We start from the raw sequence: 20693 nt of genomic DNA, 5'->3' as shown, positions 1-20693 counted from the left end.
TTTTCACATAGAGGGTGGTACATGTATGGAATGAGCTGCCAGAGGATGTGGTGGATGCTGGTACAATTGCAACATTTAAGAGGCATTTGGATGGGTATATGAATAGGAAGGGTTTGGAGGGATATGGGCCGGGTGCTGGCAAGTGGGACTAGATTGCATTGGGATATCTGGTCGGCATGGACGGGTTGGACCGAAGGGTCTGTTTCCATGCTGCACATCTCTCTGACTCTAAGCAGATTGTTTGGCAACTTTCTACTTGAACTTACAAGTTGATTTTTTAAATGTTTGCTCACTCCAACAAGATTTTCAAACTCTGACAAGCCAAATGAATAGCCAAGATAGAGTCATACAGCACGGAAACAGGCCCTTTGACCCATCTCGTCCATGCCCACCAGGCTTCCTAAACTGAACTAGTACCATTTGCTTGCATTTGGCCTATATCCCTCTAAACCTTCCCTATTCATGTAATTGCACAAATGTCTTTTAAATGTAATTGGACTTACCTCTGCAACTTGCTCAGACAGGTAGTTGGGTACATACACTACCTTCTATGGAAAAAAGCTACCTCTGAGGTCCCTTTTAATTTTTTTCCCCTCTCACCTTGAACGTCTGGTTTTGAACTCCCCTACCGAAGGGAAAAGACCTTTGCTGTTAACGGTATCCACGTGGCCTCATGATTTTATAAACTTCTTTAAGGTGACCTCTTAGCTCCAGGGAAAGAAAGTCCCAGTCTATCCAGACTCTGCCGATAGCTCACACCCTCCGGTCTTGGATATGACTTGTCTGAAATTCAGTTTGCCAATTGCAAACAAGTCTCAACACAGTGTTAAGTGTCTGAATGGTACTCGCCTGGAGTCTAACTGGATGTTTGTTGAAAACACTGTCAAACTTTAAATTTAATCTCCTTTACCTGAAGGAACTCAATTTGCATTTTCAGCTGAGTTTAACGATCTCAGTGCATGAACACATCTTATGACTACAGGAAATGTACTTTCTCTTTGTTCCCAACACAGCCAACCCACTTGCAACCATTTGCACCTCTCATTAGCACTCAACCCAGCAATTTTCACTCACTCTTTTGGCTTGTCTGAAACACTTAGATTGTTGTTAAACAATGACATTAAGGCATATATGACAACGGCAGGTATATGGAGTTTGGCCACAGATTACTGAATGTATGAACAGGCCTGAGGGGCTGAATGGCCTACCACAATTCTCTTCACCTCCTTTACTTCGAGATTAGATTCCCTACAGATTAGATTCCCTACAGTGTGGAAACAGGCCCTTTGGCCCAACAAGTCTACACTGATCCTCCGAAGAGTAACCCGCCCAGACCCATTCCACTACATTCACCCCTGACTAATGCACCTAACACTACGGGCAGTTTTAGCATGGCCAATTCACCTAACCTGCACATCTTTTGACTGTGGGAGGAAACCAGAGCAAACCCACGCAAACACGGAGAGAACATGCAAGCTCCACTCAGACAGTTAACCGAGGTGGGAATTGAACCCGGGTCTCTGGCACTGTGAGGTAGCAGTGCTAGCCACTGAGCCACCGTGCTGCCTGTTCTCTCCCTCTTTCGGCACCGTCTCCATCGATTCATCTCACCTCCTTGCCTCCCCCAAACCTATCATCTTTCCCAGCTGCTATCAGTTTGGATGAAGGGTAATTGGATTCAAAGCATTAACTCTCTTCTCCTCCTCTCAATAGATGCTGCTGAGTTTCTCCAGCACTTTCAGTGTTTGCTATAAATTTTAACTCTGTGCTGAACTTGGTGACTGACTGCAGCATACAGTTACTTAGTCATCCCTTCAGCAGTATGGAACAGATGGGACTGTGGACCAACAGACAACACACAATATGAAATCAGAAGGTACTTACAATAGTTGACTAAACTCCTTAATGTTACAATAGACAATAGGTGCAGGAGTAGGCCATTCGACCCTTTGAGCCAGCACCACCATTCATTATGATCATGGCTGATCATCCACAATCAGTATCCTGTTCCTGCCTTATCCCCACAACCCTTGATTCCACTATCTTTAAGAGCTCTATCCATCTTTTTCTTGAAAAGAGGAAGCTATCCATGCAGTCATCCGTACAAAGGCAGAATGCACTTTACCTTTTGAGAGCAGAGTATAATGAAAGTGCACATGAGATTACTTTTCCAAAGGATGTGAGAACTCGTTTGGGATAAGTTTGGGAAAGATCAATGCATCGGAATAGTACATTCAATAACTCAGCTCCTCAAAACCTTTCTACCATCAACAAGGCACAAGTCAGGAGTGTGACAGAGTACTCCCCACTTGCCTGGGTTAGTCCAACTCCAGCAACACTGAAGAAAATGGGGCACCATCCCAGGACAAAGCATCCCGCTTGATTGGGATCCACTCCTCTCCACCAGTGACGCTCAGTAGCAGCAGTGTGTACTATCTACAAGATGGACAGCAGCAATTCACCAAAGGGTGCTAGACAGCAGCTTCCAAACCCACTCCCGTCTAGATGGACAAATGCCAATCACCACCCTGACTTGGAAATACATTGCCACTCCCTCGCTGGTTCAAAATCCTGGAGTTCTCTCCCTAATGCTAGCGTGGGTCTACCATGGCAATTTCCCATGGTCAATCCACCGAGCCTGCACATCTTTGGGCTGTGGGAGGAAACTGGAGCTAACCCGCACAGACACGGGGAGAACGTGCAAACGCCACACAATACAGTCGCCCGAGGGTGGGATCGAACCTGGGTCTCTGGCGCTGGGAGGCCGCAGTGCTAACCACTGAGCTGTGGTGCCATCCGAGTTGGCACATTCAAATGAAGAAGACTTTACCAGGATGTTGCCCTGGTAACATCTGAAAAATAAAGGGTTTTTTTTAGATTCACTACAGTGCGGAAACAGGCCCTTCGGCCCAACTAGTCCACACTAACCCTCCGAAGAGTAACCCATCTCCCTCTGACTAATACACCTAACACTATGGGACAATTTAGCTTGGCCAATCCACCCTAACCTGCACATCCTTGGACACTATGGGACAATTTAGCACGGTCAATTCACCCTAACCTGCACATCCCTGGGAACTATGGGACAATTTAGCATAGCCAATCCACCCTAACCTACACATCCCTGGACACTATGGGACAATTTAGCATGGCCAATCCACCCTAACCTGCACATCCTTGGACACTATGGGACAATTTATCACGGCCAATCCACCCTAACCTGCACATCCTTGGACACTATGGGACAATTTATCACGGCCAATTCACCCTAACCTGTACATTTTTGGATTGTGGGAGGAAACCAGAGCACCCGGAGGAAACCCGCGCAGACACGGGGAGAATGTGCAAACTCCACACAGACAGTCGCCCGAGTCTGGAATTGAACCCGGATCCCTGGTGCTGTGAGGCAGCAGTGCTAACCACTGAACCACCCATGCCATGCCTGTAGGTTCCTGTAGGGAAAAGTAAACTTGATGGAAATGATTACCCGAAGAAAAGCACTTCAAAGTAGACTGAAAGTAAAGCCGAGAGGCTACAGATCCAAATTTGTAAAAGTACGCTTTTGAGTTTTATTTATGGAGTCATGCAGTCATACAACACAGGAGTGCCCATTGGCCCATTGAGTCGGTGCCAATCTATCATCATTAATCCCATTTTCCAGCACTTAGTCTGTAGCTTTGAATGTTATGATATTTCAAGTGTTTATCCTCTTACTTTTGAAAGATTGTGTCGTTTCTCATCTTTACTATCCTCCACACCAGTACAATCCAGATTATCGCTATTCTCCAGTGAAAATGTTTTTGTTTTCGTCAAATCCCCTCAAAACCTCCTGCCTGTCACTTTAAAATTATGCCACCCCTCTCCTCGTTGCTGACCCTACAACTGAGGGGAGCAGCTGTTTCCTATCCGCCCTGTCCATGCCCTTCACCTTACCCATCTCCAGCAGCTGCCTCCATCAATCCTCTCTGCTCGAAAGAAAACAGTTTCTCCAGTCTCCCTTCCGACCCAAACTGCTCCAACCCCAGTAACATCTCGGCGAATCGCCCGTGCACTCCCTCCAGTGCTCTCAAACCTTCCTGCATTGTGGTGACCAGAAATGCACACCGTACTCTAACTGTGGCCTAACCAAAACCATTTAAAGGATTACTTGCAGCTCTTCATTGCCAAAAGCTCTGATGTGTTGTCAGAATGAATTAGCAAACAGATTATCCGGAGATACAACGTGGAGTCACGGAGTTCTACAGTGTAGTAAATGGCCCTTTGGCCCATCCCATCTGTGCCAGTCAAAAGCAATCACGGAATTATTCTACGAATATCTTCTAGCATTTGTCCCATAACCTCGTGGGCTTTGGCATCACAAGTGCACAGCCAAACACTTAGTCAGAGTCATAGAGTGAGGCAGCACGGAAACAAACCCTGCAGTCCAATCACTCCATGCCAACTATAATCCCAAATTAAACTAGTTCCTCCTGCCTGCTCCTGGCCCATATCCCTCTGAACCTTTCCTGTTCATATCTTTATCCAAATGTTGTAACTGTACCCGCATCCACCATTTCCTCAGTAAGTTCATTCCACACATGAACCAGTCCCCGTATAAAAGAAATGCCCCGTGTCTTTTTAAATCTTTGTCCTCTCATCTTACAACCATGCCCCCTTCCCTTGAAATCCCCCACCCGAGGGTAAAGACACCTGTTATTCACCTTATCCACACCCCTCCTGATTTTATAAACCTCTATAACGGTCACCCCTCAACCTCCTAAGCTCCAGTGAAATACGTCCCAGCTTCTCCAGTCTATTTTTATAACTCAAACTCTCCATTCCCGGCAACATCCTGGTAAAATCTTTTCTGAACCCTTTTCTAGTTTAGTAATATCTTACCTGTAACAGGGTGACCAGAACTGGACACTCTGTTAAAATTTTATGCCTTTATCATGCTCGCAGGCAGTGATGTAGCAGATTAGGGCTTTAAATTTAACCTATCAATTTAGGTAGAATAGACATTTCTTTGTTACTGAGTTCCATTGACGTGGAGTTGAACAACGCAAAAGATCCAACAACAGTCATTAACATCCCATTCCTTTCTGAATTACCAGCTGGACACAATTGCATTGTGGCCCAACTCAACGCCATTTTCCCGAGCTAGGACATCATGCTGCTCACGTTTTGAAGACATACTGGTGGAGATTGTTCGTGTTGATGAGGCGAAATGGATGGCTTTCACGGCAAACGTATCATTGTGGCGAGATGGATTGTACAATGATACGATGGATGTTTATCCAGTGGTAAATGGGCTGGGGGAATGCTATGATGTTAGCATGGCCTGTCCCTTCAAAGCCATGAGAGCATTCGGACAGAATACGCTCTCAACAGACACAAACGGGAGTTCAGCTTCTGCCTGTCACTGCTGGCAACTGGAAGCCAATTGGTCGTAGCCAAGATCTCACAGTTATGGAATGCAAAACCTAATTACCACATTTTGGCACGATAGAGAGAGAAATGACCCTCTGGCTCAGGACTAATGGATTTTGTTTAAGCTATATTTTAGAATTAGAAATTGAATTAGAATCCTTACAGTGTGGAAACAGGCTCTTCGGCTCAACAATTCCATACCAACCCTCCGAAGAGTAACCCACCCATCTTTGTACTTTTTTCTCTTCTTCATAAACCTTTCAAAATGGTGCCAGTTCACGGCCACACTATTTTTTACTGTTTTTCTCACTGTAAAATACATGTGACAATTATTTCATTCATTCGTTCATTCATTCATTCATCACTGAAACCCCCTCCCCACCCAGTCGCAGGCACACCTCCACAGCAAACTCCTCCCAGTTTGGCGTCTTTCCCACACCATGGTGCACCCTTTCCCATCGCTCCTACAGGTGTTCCCATTCCCTCTCTCATAGGTATGTGTTTCTTGCCCCATAGGCATTCTCCCCTCTCCCCGCCACTTTCAGGGACTGCTTCCCACCCATTATTCCACTCCCCAAAAGGAACATAACTGCTCTGGAGAAGATTGGCAAGGACTCAAAAATTGCAGGCATGAGGAAAGATCAGAGAGGCCAGGATTGTTTTCCTTCAAACAGAGGGGGCTGAGGGATGACTTTACCGAGGTGTACAAAATAGTGAGGGGCTCGGATCAGGGAAGATCTGTTTCCCTTGACGGTGAGCTCATTTACCACCAGGCACAGATCGAAGATGACCAGTACAAGGTTTAGAGGGGACAAAGGTTTCTGCATCAGATGGCGGGTGGATATCTGGAATCCACCACCCAGTTTGGAAGTAGAGGTGGAGACCCTCTCTCCCTTGAAAAGGAATCAGGGTCCATTCCTGATGTGTTGAAACCCACAAGGCTATAGACAATGGGCAGCACTAACATGATGAGCTGAACAATCTCGCTCTGTGCTGTAACGTTTTTTAGTTGTATAGACATGGCTCCCCTTTCAAGTTTAAATCCTTCCTTCAAAAGGCATAAGGCCCAGAAGGTGGGAAGAATTTCAAAGGGTTAAAACAGTTGGATAGTTAGAACATCTGTGCGAAACAGTAAGTTCAGAGCTGTTTTAATATTCGAACACACAAAATAATTCATAATAATTTTTTCATTACACCAGTAACATTTCCAAAAGGGCATTTAGGACCTTCTCTCTCAGCTTAAAGTTATTAAAAATATTACAATGAAACATCAATGATAGGAGTTTCAGAATTGATCACTGCAGAGTTGGCTGCTTAACTTCATTCAAAAATTCGCTATAATATATAAATGTTTTCTGGTGAGCCATTTTGACAATCACCAATTCATATCCTTGAAGCAGGTTGACTAGACTCCCTACAGTGCGGAAACAGGCCCTTCGGGCCAACCAGTCCACACTGACCCTCCGAAGAGTAACCCGCCCAGACCCATTTCCCTCTAACTAATGCACCTAACACAATGGGTAATTTAGCATGGCCAATTCGCCTGATCTTTGAACTGTGGGAGGAAACCGGAGCACACGGAGGAAACCCACGCAGACACTGGGGAGAATGTGCAAACTCCATCACAGACAGTCGCCCGAGGCTGGAATTGAACCTGGGTCCCTGGCGCTGTGAGGCAGCAGTGCTAACCACCGTGCCACCCCTAAACATAAATAAATTAACTTAAAGGTTGAAAACTTAAATTAGCAAATTTTCCTGCGATCTAAATGCGCAGGCTAATGACAGCATAACAGACAAGTGCAGCCTTAATTATGGTTGCAATTGAGTAAATATTGAAGCAGTTAGGACTGTTTATATTTTCTTTATGACGTATGATAACGTTGAAGTGAGTACTGAAAAAATTATTTCTTGGTACAATGTTATCTGTCATCAGCAAAACCAAGAGGGAGAAAGAAGCTCCATTTTTATTATCAAATGATTTATTCCCGTTCCCAGCATTAAACAAAAGAGACCCCCTCCACCAGTCCACAAGTGGACTACAAAGCAAAGAAACAAAATGGAAAAATGTGTTACCTACCTACGACAATTATTGGCTTAGTTGAGACACTGTATCTTTGTGTTAAAATGTTAAAGGCCTGACACGTATAAGTTCCACTTTGATTCAACGAAATGCTAGCAATAATTAGCTCACGCCCTTTCTGTTGAAGAGAAGTTTCATTGTGGAGCCATTCCATTTCTGCAGGTGGGTTTGAGTCCACAGAACATGTAAAAGTAACTGCTCTTCCAGCGGGGTAAATGGACAAATCAGGATTAATGGATATTTTAGGGCCATCCGGTCCATCTAAAATAAACGCACAAATGTATTGTCGTAAAGTTACGCTGTTACAAGAAGCAGTCGTGGACTATCCAAGTTAGAAGGAGATCACCACTACCATCACCACTACAGAAAATACACAGGCATGTGTCTTCTACACACCATCAATTGGACTGAAATGTCGACTGAAGGCAAAAGATTGGATCACTTTCTGCACTGTGCAATTCTGGGACTGGATCAGAGATTTCTATTGTCTGTGGTGCTGTGGGTGAAAGTCACTGAGTGTGCAACGATAAGTTTCCAATGTCAGTTTTCCCAGTTTGTAATGAAGGTTTCAATGTCAGATTCCCCAGGTTTGTAATGAAGGTTCCAATGTCAATTTCCCCAGTTTATCATAGAAGGTTCCAATGACAGTTTCCCCAGTTTGTAATGGAAGGTTCCAATGTCAGTTTCCCCAGTTTGTAATGGAAGGTTCCAATGTCAGTTTCCCCAGTTTGTAATGAAGATTCCAATGTCAGTTTCCCCAGTTTGTAATAGAAGGTTCCAATGTTAGATTCCCCAGTTTATAATGGAAGGTTCCAATGTCAGTTTCCCCGGTTTGTAATGAAGGTTCCAATGTTAGATTCCCCAGTTTGTAAAGAATGTTCAATGTCAGTTTCCCCAGTTTGTAATGAAGGTTCCAATATTAGATTCCCCAGTTTGTAATGAAGGTTCCAACGCCAGTTTTCCCAGTTTTTAATGGAAGATTCCAATGTCAGATTCCCCAGTTTATAATGAAGGTTCTAATGTCAGTTTCCCCAGTTTGTAATGGATGGTTCCAACGTCATTTTCCACTGTTTGTAATGGAAGGTTCCAATGTCAGATTTCCTAGCATGCAATGGAATTAGCTAATGTCAGTTTCTGCAGAGGAGAATGGGCTGTCTCAATATCAGTCTTTGCAGTGTGCAATGGCATGGCTCAATATCAGTTTCTCCAGTGTGTAATGGGATGGCTCAATATCAATGTCCCCATGTGTGATGGGTTGTCTTAGTATCAGGCTCTATGCTAGTTTTGCCATTGTATTATGGAAGGGTTTGATGCCAGTTTACCCAGTGTGTAATGATAGGGGTTCACTGCCAGTTTACTCACTGTGTAATGGTGGGGTTCAATGCCAGTGTATAATGGTGAATCAATGCCAGTTTACCCAGTGTGTAATGGTGGGATCAATGTTAGTTTACCCAGTGTTTAATAGCGGGGTCAGTGCCAGTTTACCCAGTGTGTAATGGTGGGGTCAATGTTATTTTACCCCGTGTGTAATGGTGGGGTAATAGCTAACTTATCCATGTGTAATGGTGGGATTCAATGCCAGTGTATAATGGTGAATCAATTCCAGTTTACCCAGTGTGTAATGGCAGGGTCAACGTTAGTTTACCCAGTGTGTAATGGTGTGGTCAATGCCAGTTTACTCAGTGTGTAATGTTGGGGTTAATGCCAGTTTACCCAGTGTGTATTAGGGGGCTAATGCCAGTTTACCCAGTGTGTAATGGTGGGGTCAATGTTAGTTTACCCAGTGTGTAATGGTGTGGTCAATGCTAGTTTACTCAGTGTGTAATGTTGGGGTTAATGCCAGTTTACCCAGTGTGTAATGTTGGGGTTAATGCCAGTTTACCCAGTGTGTAATGGGGGGGCTAATGCCAATTTACCCAGTGTGTAATGGTGGGGTCAATGCCAGTTTACCCAGTGTGTAATGGTGGGGTCAATGCCAGTTTACCCAGTGTGTAATGGTGTGGTCAATATTTGTTTAGCCAGTGTGTAATGGAGGGGCCAATGCCAGTTTACCCAGTGTGTAATGGTGTGGTCAATGCCAGTTTACCCAGTGTGTAATGGCGGGGTCAAGGCTGGTTTACAAAGTGTGAAATGGTGGGGTCAATGCTAGTTTACCCAGTGTGTAATGGTGGGGTCAATGTTGGTTTACCCAGTGTGCAATGGTGGGGTCAATGCTAGTTTCCCCAGTGTGTAATGGTGGGGTCAATGCCACTTTACCACCGTGTAATAGAGGGGTCAATGTTAGTTTACCCAGTATGTAATGGTGGGGTCAATGCCAATTTACCTAGTGTGTAATGGTAGTGTCAATGCCAATTTACCCAGTGTGTAATGGTGAGGTCAGTGTTAGTTTACCCAGTGTGTAATGGTGGTGTCAGTGTTAGTTTACCTAGTATGTAATGGTGGGGTCAATGTTTGTTTAGCCAGTGTGTAATGGAGGGGTCAATGCCTGTTTAACCAGTGTGTAATGGTGGGGTCAATGCCAGTTTGCCCAGTGATTAATGGTGGGGTCAATGTTAGTTTACTCAGTGTGTAATGGTGGGGTCAATGGCAATTTACCCAGTGTGTAATGGTGGGTCCAATGATAGTTAACCCAGTGTGTAATGGTGGGGTCAATGCCAGTTTACCCAGTGTGTAATGGTGGGGTCAATGCCAGTTTACCCAGTGATTAATATTGGGGTCAATGTTAGTTTAGCCAGTGTGTAATGGTGGGGTCAATGCCAGTTAACCCAGTGCGTAATGGTGGGGTCAATGCCAGTTTACCCAGTGATTAATATTGGGGTCACTGTTAGTTTACCCAGTGTGTAATGTTGGGATCAATGTTAGTTTACCCAGTGTGTAATGGTGGGGTCAATGTTATTTTGCCCCGTGTGTAATGGTGGCGTAATAGCTAACTTATCCATGTGTAATTGTGGGATTCAATGCCAGCGTATAATGGTGAATCAATTCCAGTTTACCCAGTGTGTAATGGCAGGGTCAACGTTAGTTTACCCAGTGTGTAATGGTGTGGTCAATGCCAGTTCACTCAGTGTGTAATGTTGGGGTTAATGCCAGTTTACCCAGTATGTAATGGTGGGGTTAATGCCAATTTACCCAGTGCGTAATGGTGGGGTCAATGTTTGTTTACCCAGTGTGTAATGGCAGGGTCAACGTTAGTTTACCCAGTGTGTAATGGTGGGGTCAATGCTAGTTCCCCAGTGTGTAATGGTGGGGTCAATGCCACTTTACCCAGTGTGTAATAGAGGGGTCAATGTTAGTTTACCCAGTGTGTAATGGTGGGTTCAATAACAGTTTATCCAGTGTGTAATGGTGGGGTCAATGCCACTTTACCCAATGTGTAATGGTGGGGTCAATGCTAGTTTACCCTGTGTAATGCTGGGGTCAATGCCAATTTCCCCAGTGTACAATGGTAGGGTCAATGCCAATTTACCTCGTGTGTAATGGTGGGGTCAATGCCATTTTATCCAGTGTGTAATAGAGGAGTCAATGTTAGTTTACCCAGTGTGTAATGGCGGGGTCAGTGCCAGTTTACCCAGTGTGTAATGTGGGGTCAATGCCAATTTACCCAGTGTGTAATGGTAGGGTCAATGCCAGTTTACCCAGTGTGTAATGGTGGGGTCAATGTTTGTTTAGCCTGTGTGTAATGGAGGGGCCAATGCCAGTTTCCCCATTGTGTAATGTTGGGGTCAATGCCAGTTTATCCAGTGATTAATGGTGGGGTCAATGTTAGTTTACCCAGTTGTGTAATGGTGGGGTCAATGCCAATTTACCCAGTGTGTAATAGTGGGTTCAATGCCAGTTTACCCAGGGATTAATGATGGGGTCAATGTTGGTTTACCGAGTGTGTAATGGTGGAGTTAATGCCAGATTGCCCAGTATGTAATTTTGGGGTCAATATTTTCCCCAGTGTGTAATGGCGGGTTTCAATGTTAGTTTACCCAGTGTGTAATGGCGTAGTCAATGCAGGTTTACCCAGTGTGTAATGGTGGGGTCAATGTCAGTTTACCCAGTGTGTAATAGTGGGGTCAATGTCAGTTTACCCAGTGTGTAATGGTGGGGTCAATGTTAGTTTACCCAGTGTGTAATGGCGTAGTCAATGCAAGTTTACCCAGTGTGTAATGGCGTAGTCAATGCAAGTTTACCCAGTGTGTAATGGTGGGGTCAATGTCAGTTTACCCAGTGTGTAATGGTGGGGTCAATGTCAGTTTACCCAGTGTGTAATGGTGAAGTCAATGCCAGTTTACCCAGTGTGTAATGGTGAGGTCAGTGTTAGTTTACCCAGTGTGTAATGGTGGGGTTAATGTCCGTTTACCAAATGTGTCATGGTAGGGTCAATGCCAGTTTACCCAGTGTGTAATGGTGGGGTCAATGTTAGTTTCCTCACTGTGTAATGGCGTAGTCAATGCCAGTTTACCCAGTGTGTAATGGTGGGGTCAATGTTAGTTTCCTCACTGTGTAATGGCGTAGTCAATGCCAGTTTACCCAGTGTGCAAATGTGGGGTCAGTGCAAGTTTACCCAGTGTGTAATGGCAGGTTTCATTGCCAGTGTATATTGGTGAATCAATGCCAGTTTACCCAATGTGTAATGATGGGGTCAGTGCCAGTTTACCCAGTGTGTAAATGTGTGGTCAATGCCAGCTTACCCAGTGTGAAATGGCAGGGTCAATGTTAGGCAAAAGTGAGGACTGCAGATGCTGGAGACCAGAGTCTCGATTAGAGCGGTGTTGGAAAAGCACAGCAGGGCAGGCAGCATCCGAGGAGCAGGAAAATCGATGTTTTGGGCAAAAAGCCTTCATCAGGAATTTCAGGATCGATGCTCGTTTACCCAGTGTGTAATGGCAGGTTTCAATGCCAGTGTATATTGGTGAATCAATGCCAGCTTACCCAGTGTGTAATGGTGGGATCAATATTACTTTACCCAGTGTGTAATGGGGGGGTTCACTGCCAGTTCTTGGGTATGTAGTAATGAGGCTCTGATGTCTTGCTTCAGGTTGCACTGGTGAGACATAATGTCAGTCCTGAGTGTTAACTGACCGCACTGTAATCTACTGGCATTATGAGAATGGTGTAAGATGTTTGAAAGGTATTTTTTAGAAAAAAATCTACTGTGGCCACAGCACTGTTCTCTCAGCAAAGCTAGGGATGGAATGATTATGCATTGAGTCAGTAAAAGTCTCTTCTCTGTACTTTCAGCGATGCAGTGGTTCCTGGTGGTTTGAGGTGCCTTGAACAAACCTTTGCCCTTGTCTCTGTTAACAATGGAATATTACAAAATTGCCAAAGTGTCCAGCTTGCAGTGACCATAATTGAGTGTAATGTTTACGAGGGTCAGGAATGGCAAAAAAAATCTGTTTCCTGTTGTGAGCTGCAACTGGGATATCTTGCAGCTGTTTCTTAATGTGTCTGATCCACAAAATCTCACTGGGCATCCCTTGCAACATTAATGCAATGAACTGAATTCTTTTGAGATAACATCTCAACAAAATTATTCCATTTGCTCAATTATGAATTTTGACTCCCAAATCAATCTGAATTTCGTTTTTTAAATTGTGCGGGGAGTTGCATCTAAAACATTTATTCCACTGCAATCCCAGAACTCTAATTCTACCTGACAATATCAATATGTGGCTGTTCTGAGAGAACTGAGTATTGTAACTGGCAGAGTAAAGATTGAAAATATGGATAAGATGGTTTTGTTAACTAATAGATATGTAGGCAACACACGCTGATCTACACCACCACCACTAAACAGTAACATTTTTATAACCAGTCCTGTTTCCAAACAGTCAAAATATTTCAGGGACACTTCTTTGAAAATACAAATGAATGTGAAGCCAATGATCTTGAGAGCAGTCAGTTATTTGCACACATGTTTTAATGAGCAAACATGATGTGCAAAAGATCAAGTCTCTTTCCCCTGTCACAAATTCAGCAGGAGTGGTGATAAAATAATAAAAATAATGTTGTGTTGGGACACTTACAGCTAACATTTAGATGGTACGGGTCACTTGTCATCCCGTTAATGGTGTTGAATGCATAGCATGTGAATCCTCCATCGGACCGTAACACTCCAGATATAGTGAGGCTGCTGTTATCATCGCTTAGGGCAATCCTGTCATTGGGAGTAATAGTGCTATTTTCCTCAAGCCATTGATATGAAACTGCTGTACCTGATGCGATGCAAGTCAGAGCCACGGTGTCATTGAATTCTACTGGGTTTGTAGCATTAGCAGTAACCTTAGGCTTGGACACAGGTTCTGTCAAAACATAGGAGAGTAGTTAATGCACTCGAGAAATTAAGGCCGTGGATTGAGGGCCAGATTTGGAATTCGCTGAATCTTGCTTAAAACCTGTGGGTCCTGAGGGAAAATAATTCCCTGCAACACTTTAAACGGTGCAAGTTTCCCCCTTTCTCTCGGGCATCTGGGGCGGAGGGTGCTGCACGCAGCAGTCCCCTGCAACCGCAGATTGCGGTGGTTCACAGGCTCCCAGCCCAACTGCTTGTTCTGTGCAGCTGTGGAGTCCGTGGACCACATGAATATATTGGGTGTGGGCGTTTGCACTCCCTTTTTGATTTTCTTAAAAACTTCCTCCTCTGCTTTTGGTTGCACTTCAGTCCCACGCTCCTGATCTTCAGGCACCCGGTACGGAAGGGGGAAGGCAGGTCTGAAGACCTCCTCGTGGGTCTGCTCCTGGGCCTGGCCAAACTGGCCATCAACAGGTCCAGGCAGCGGGCCGTGGAGGGGGTCGTTAGGGCCGACTGCCTGCCCCTCTTCCGCGGTTACGTTAAGGCCTGGGTGTCTCTGGAGAAGGAGCACGCGGTCTCCACCAACACCCTGGAGTTGTTCAGGGAGAGGTGGGCGCCGCAGGGAGTGGAGCGCATTATTTTCCCCTCCAACTCTATTTTGATTTAATCCCTGCCCTCCCCTTCACTGTTTGATCACACAGCATTGCCCTTTGATGTGAAGGGCACTGCTTGTCACTGGCCACTCGAGTGTTTCCTTTCTTCCTGGTGGTGGGAATTGGAATAAAGATTCATGCACCTTGTGTCTTTCACTGTGTCTCACACCTGTCCACACACACCATGGCTGCTGGGGGAAAAAAAAATAAACAGGAGTGTCAGACATCATTGTAAAAAGAAAAAAAAAAATTAACGGTGCAAGTTCCATCTGCGAAGACGTATGAGATTTCGACAGTGTCAATTTGTTGCTTCACCCACTCTCAAAATAAGGAGGTTCATTGAGTCACATTTCATTCTAAGCTGCGGTTCAGGAATTCGTCCAATTGCTACAATTCCTTAGTTGACACATGCAAATTTCATGCACTTTCATCTTTTATTAACTCGTGAGATGTGGAGCATCGCTGGCTGGGCCCAGCATTTACTGGTCATCCCTAACTGCCCCTTGAGAAAGTGGTAGTGAGCTATCTTCATATCCCTCCACAGTTCCCTTGGTGTAAGTAGACCCATTGGTTGGGGGGGGGGGGGGTGGCGTTCCAAGATTTTGGCACAATAATATGGAAGGGATTGTGAAACATTCCCAAGTCAGGATAGTGACTGGTTTGGAGGGGACTGGCAGAGGGCGGTGTTCCCATGTATCTGCTGCCCTCATCCTTCTAGATGGAAGTGGTGGTGGGTTTGGAAGGTGCTGCCTGAGGATCTTTGGTGAATTTCTGCAGTGCATCTTGTAGATGGTACACCCTGCTGCTACTGAGCGTCGTTGTGGGAGGGAGTGGATGTGGTGCCAATCAAGCTGGGGTCGGGGTGGGGGTGGGGGGTGGGGGGTTGCTTTGTCCTGGATGGTGTCGAGCTTCTTGAGTGTTGTTACAGCTACAGCCGTCCAAGGGCAAGTGGGGAGTATTCCATCACACTCCTGAGTTGTGCCCTGTAGATGGTGGGACAGGCTTTCAGGGGTCTGGAGGTGAGTTACCCACTGCAGGATTCCCAGCCTCTGACCTGCTCTTGCAGCCACTGTATTTATACAGTGAGTCCAGTTAATAACTCATGACGATAGTTTAATTAATAAATTAAAGGGAAGCCGATGAAAGGAAGCGTAATGGAAAATGTGATGGGACCTTTTGCTATTAAAGAACAAAAAACACTGTAGGAAATCAAAAGCAAGAGGTTAGGCTGTTAAATGGAATTGTAGTGTAAGTCATGCAAGGTCCCTCAGGGGCAATGTGAAAGTAGTGGTGAACTGACTGCTGAAAATGGTTTAGTAAACGCTGGTGCAATTGCCATGGGTCTTGGTGGCACTATCAGCCTCAGCTCTCCGCTCAGCTCACTCTGTAACAGCCTGCAGTGTAACCCGAGACAAAAGTGAGGACTACAGATGCTGGAGATTCGAGAGCGCGATGCTGGAAAAGCACAGCAGGCCAGACAGCATCCGAGTAGCAGGAGAGTCGACGTTTCGGGCAAGAGCCCTTCGTCAGGAATCCTGAAGGGCTTTTGCCCGAAACGTCGATTCTCCTGCTCCTCGGGTGCTGCCTGACCTGCTGCGCTTTTCCAGCGCCGCGCTCTCGACGGCAGTATAATCCTGCCCGACACCTTTCTGTGTTGCCCACTGGGGCAGTCTGCGGCCTGCCAACTTCCAACAGCACCCCAAAGAAGGAAACCCCCGTGTTGACTCGTGACTTGTCTCACTTCGCGACTCACTCGTCTCGCTGCGTCATTCCCGGTGTCACGCCACCATTTTCTCCTCTTCATGGCAAAGTGAGCATGCTTGCAACTTATAACAGGCCCTGATGGTTTTCAGAAAGCGTTTCACATCTGAGCTGCTTTTGAAAATACGGTCGGTCCTGATCTAACGCGATAGTGCCGGTCTCGTGTTATAGGGGAGTTGGGCCATAGCCGCCCCGTTTAAACGGGTGTGGCCGCAAACGCGTTGTAGCCATGACAGGTAAAGAAAGTTTGCTTTCCACAGAATAACGGCCTAAGTTTTTCAATCGCCTCAGAGCCAATTCGCGTTGAAGAAACAGGCTCTACAGCAGACCTGATTTGTCATGACCACCAATTGGTGCCTGGTTTCAATTCGATAAACTGTCTTAGAAAATTTTTTTATGTCCCCTCTCTTGGGGCAATGTTGCCGATTGCAATGGGAGGGCACTCTGCGCTTTTGTTCAGAAAGACAAAAATAATGGCACTGGGTGGTCCCACAGTTACAGCTCCGGGAAGTTTGTTGTCCGGTTGAGTACGGCGATTTCCATCTAGTGACCCAGCGTTCCACTGTTAGTGTGGGGCCTCCATCTGCGACCTTTCACCTCAGCCTCTGAACCATTCTGGCCGCCATGTTAGCCAATCGGATTCTTAACTCTCAACCCAGTACCCGAAATGGGGTCTATGAGTGGGGCGTTACTTTATAAGAAAGTTAGGCCTGTATCCATTGAAGTTTGTCAGAATGAGGTGACCTTTTTTGAGGTAAATAAGGTCCTTGATAGTGCAGATGATTATCATAGAATCCCTACAGTGTGGAAATAGGCCCTTTAGCCCAACAAGTCCACACTGACCCTCCAAAGAGTAACCCAACCAGACCCATTCCCTCTACCTGCTTTTGAACCCTGACTAATGCACCTAACTGAGACATCCCTAACACCAAGGGCACCGAACCTGCACATCTTTGGATTGCGGGAGGAAACCGGAGCACCTAAAGGAAACCCCCGCAGCCATGAGGAGAATGCACAAACTCCACACACACACACACACACACACACACACACGCACACACAGTCACCCCAGGGTGGAATCGAACACAGATCCCTGGTGCTGTGAGGCAGCAGTGCTAACCACTGAGCCATCGTGCCGCCAAACAGCAGGAGCCCGAACCGCGATCACCTTTTAATCTAAATCAATTATATAAATCAGCAGAGTAGGCTCAAGCACTTCCACCTGAAAGCCAGTAAGTAAGTGATCAATGAGGAACCTTACAGGGAAAGTCATTCACTTCAGCACTTAGACATGGGTTAAGGTTATGTATAAAGCAATGTTACATGCTCCATGCCAGCATACCGACACATGATCAAAATGAAAATGTTTGCAATGGGGATGTTTGCAAGAGTAATGTTGAAGCAAAACAATAAGCTTGTACTGAAAGGCGAATGCTACTATTTCATTTCCATTCTAAATGCAACTGAAAGCCAGTAAGTTAGTGATCAATGAGGAACCTTACAGGGAAAGTCATTCACTTCAGCACTCAGACATGGGTTAAGGTTATGTATAAAGCAATGTTACATGCTCCATGCCAGCATACCGATACATAATCAAAATGAAAATGTTTGCAATGGGGATGTTTGCAAGAGTAATGTTGAAGCAAAACAATAAGCTTGTACTGAAAGGCGAATGCTACTATTTCATTTCCATTCTAAATGCAAATGGACCCGTGATTTTGTTTCAACAACAAAAGACCGATGACTTTTTCTGCTGATCGTGTTTAACAATAGTTGGTGTTAATCATTCAGCCAAGTCTGGTTACTTTTTGTTTTACATATCCTGCTGTACACGTCATTCTCAGACATTTTAATTAAACAATGATCGCAATTTCTATGTCCATTAGCATTACCATTGCCTGCCGCATGTTCCTTCGAACTACATAATACCACAAATTACGATTCTGAAACATAACACGATTAAACAGAACAATTGCATGCACAATTTCTATGTGTTTTTTTAATGGTTTTGTCAGATTGGCAGTCTTTTCTGCTGGAAAATAGAGATACTGAGATATAACAGTCAGCAAAAACAGATTATCCACTCCAACATAATTAGGCAATTAAAAAAAAAGCACTTCTCCTTTCTCTAGATGCATTACGTACCTACCAAGACCACCATTTCTGTTGTTGTCATGCTATTTTGCTCTGTTGCATTGTTTAAAGTCTCGCAGCTGCAGTTACTAGTGTCATTTAAGGACATATCATCAAGGTTTAGCTGCTCTTCATAATACTGAGTAGTATTATGGTACTCGGAAGTGAGATTTGAATCGAGAGAACAGGAAGTGTTTACACTCAAGCCCAAGGTGTGCAAGTGAGGTTGTGGATCGACGGATACATTAATGGATTCTGGTCCATCTAAAATAAACACACAGTCGGTTGCGACATATCATGTAGGCAGTGGCAAATGTAAGGCATGCATGCAGCCCAGCACTACAGCTTTAAATCCTAGTGGAGACTCTGCCACAACTAATTCTAGACACTACTGCTATTCATATCCATACTGAGGTGAAAGAAATAGGTATGGAAGCAAACTACATTCAGCAAATGTGGCGCATAGTTTAACTTGTTTTTGCAAATATCACAGAGCAACAACATGCTTGAACTGCCTCTTGACTCATTTTGGCTTCGGTTGGTCACATTTTCCAAATCCTTACGCCCCTTGTAAATCATTCGGGGATTCACACTGAGGAACTCACTTCAATTCCTCTTCAGCTTTGCATGTGACGGGTGTGACTCACTTACAGTCATAGAGACGTGCAGCATGGAAACAGACCCTTTGGTCCAACTCATCCATGCCAACCAGATATCCTAACCTAATCTCGTCCCATTTGGCCCATATCCCTCCAAAACCTTCCTATTCATGTATCCATCCATATGCCTTTTAATTGCTGTCATTGTACCAGCCTCCACTACTTCCTCTGGCAGCTCATTCCACACACGCACCACCCTCCGAGTGAAACAGTTGCCCCTCAGGTCCCTTTTAAATCTTTCCCCTTTTACCTTAAGCTTATGCCCTCTGGTATTCCCTAGTGATTTATTGGCATAATGGCTCAGTGATTAGTATTGCTGCCTCACAGCGCTAGGGACCTGGGTTCAATTCCAGCCTCGGGCAATTGTCGGTGTGGAATTGCACATTCTCCCTGTGTCTGTGTGGGTAAGCTCCCACAGTCCAAAGAAGTGCGGGTTAGGTGGATTGGCCATGCTAAATTGCCCCACAGTGTTCAGGGATGTACAGGTTAGGGAGGATTGGCCATGCCAAATTGCCCCATAGTGCCCAGGGATGTACAGGTTAGGGTGGATTGGCCATGCTAAATTGTCCCATAGTGTCCAGGGATGTGCAGATTAAGGTGAATTGGCCATGCTAACCTGCACATCCCTGGGCACTATGGGACAATTTAGCATGGCCAATCCACCCTAACCTGGACACCCCTGGGCACGATGGGACAATTTAGCATGGCCAATCCACCCTAACCTGCACATCCCTGGGCACTATGGGACAATTTAGCATGGTCGATCCACCCTAACCTGCACATCTTTGGAGCTTACCCACGCAGACACAGGGAGAATGTACAACTCCACACATTCGACCCTGTTGGGTGGCTCATCTGCCCTGGAGCCAGCTGAGGAGTTCAAGGGGCTAAACAGTTGGCTAAGCACCTCATTCTGTCACCTCGTGGTGGGAAGGCTACACATGGTGGGAAAAGGTTGTGGATTTGGTGGTGAGGAGGGTAGTGTAGGACCATCTTTGTGGCCCCTTTGTCTCATTGGCAGTGCCCGAACCAAGTTATTCCCCGCCATTATATGCGGGAGCGGGCTGCTGACGGACTTGGGTTTTCGGGAGGACATGTGCAGGTAGACTTGCTGCTGGAATATCCCAGCAGTTCCTTGTTGCTCTCTGGCACTTTCTTCTGTCACGGGCCATCTCTTACCCCCAAAGGCCACACAATCTTTGGCCGTGATCAATCTGAATCAATTAGCTCGTTTGTCACGCAAGAAACTGTCCAACACCCATCAGTGGTTGAGAATTCACCTTCACAGACCCACCCACTTCCCTTAGAACATTACAGCGCAGTACAGGCCCTTCAGCCCTCAATGTTGCGCCGCCATGTGAAACCAATCCAAAGGCCTACACTAATCCATTCTTGTCCATATGTCTATCCAATGACCACTTAATTGCCCTTAAAGTTGGCAAGTCTACTACTGTTGCAGGCAGTGCATTCCAGACCTCTACTATTCTCTGAGCAAAGACACTACCTCTAACATCTGTCCTATATCTATCTTCTTGGGCATTATTTGTTCAGAGACTTTATCAGGTGGGACGTGAACTCCCTGGTTCAAAGACAGCGATGCAACCAACAAATATTCTTGTTCCGGATCCAAGTCTTTCAAGCCAATTGAATTACATTCTATTCCAATGCTCTGTTTTCTCACAACCAGGTCAGCCCTGGTCATATTGAATGGTGGA

The 20693-nt window shown here is 45.4% G+C and overlaps 1 protein-coding gene across 1 annotated transcript in view; it reads right to left on the bottom strand.

Annotated features, from left to right (window-relative positions):
- The window catches only part of LOC122544166 (carcinoembryonic antigen-related cell adhesion molecule 5-like), a 69823-nt gene that overhangs the window by 31858 nt on the left and 17272 nt on the right, over window positions 1–20693 (bottom strand). The window contains exons 6-8 of the mRNA XM_043683200.1: window positions 18332–18583; window positions 13507–13782; window positions 7487–7750 (exon numbers count right to left, since the gene is read on the bottom strand). Coding sequence (XP_043539135.1) covers window positions 7487–7750; window positions 13507–13782; window positions 18332–18583 — 792 coding nt within the window. The remainder of the gene's footprint in view (window positions 1–7486; window positions 7751–13506; window positions 13783–18331; window positions 18584–20693) is intronic.

Source organism: Chiloscyllium plagiosum, chromosome 47, assembly GCF_004010195.1.
Source record: "Chiloscyllium plagiosum isolate BGI_BamShark_2017 chromosome 47, ASM401019v2, whole genome shotgun sequence".
NCBI lineage: Eukaryota > Metazoa > Chordata > Chondrichthyes > Orectolobiformes > Hemiscylliidae > Chiloscyllium > Chiloscyllium plagiosum.
The sequence above is the reverse complement of the archived record's forward strand: the minus strand, read 5'-3'. Positions and strand labels throughout refer to the sequence as shown.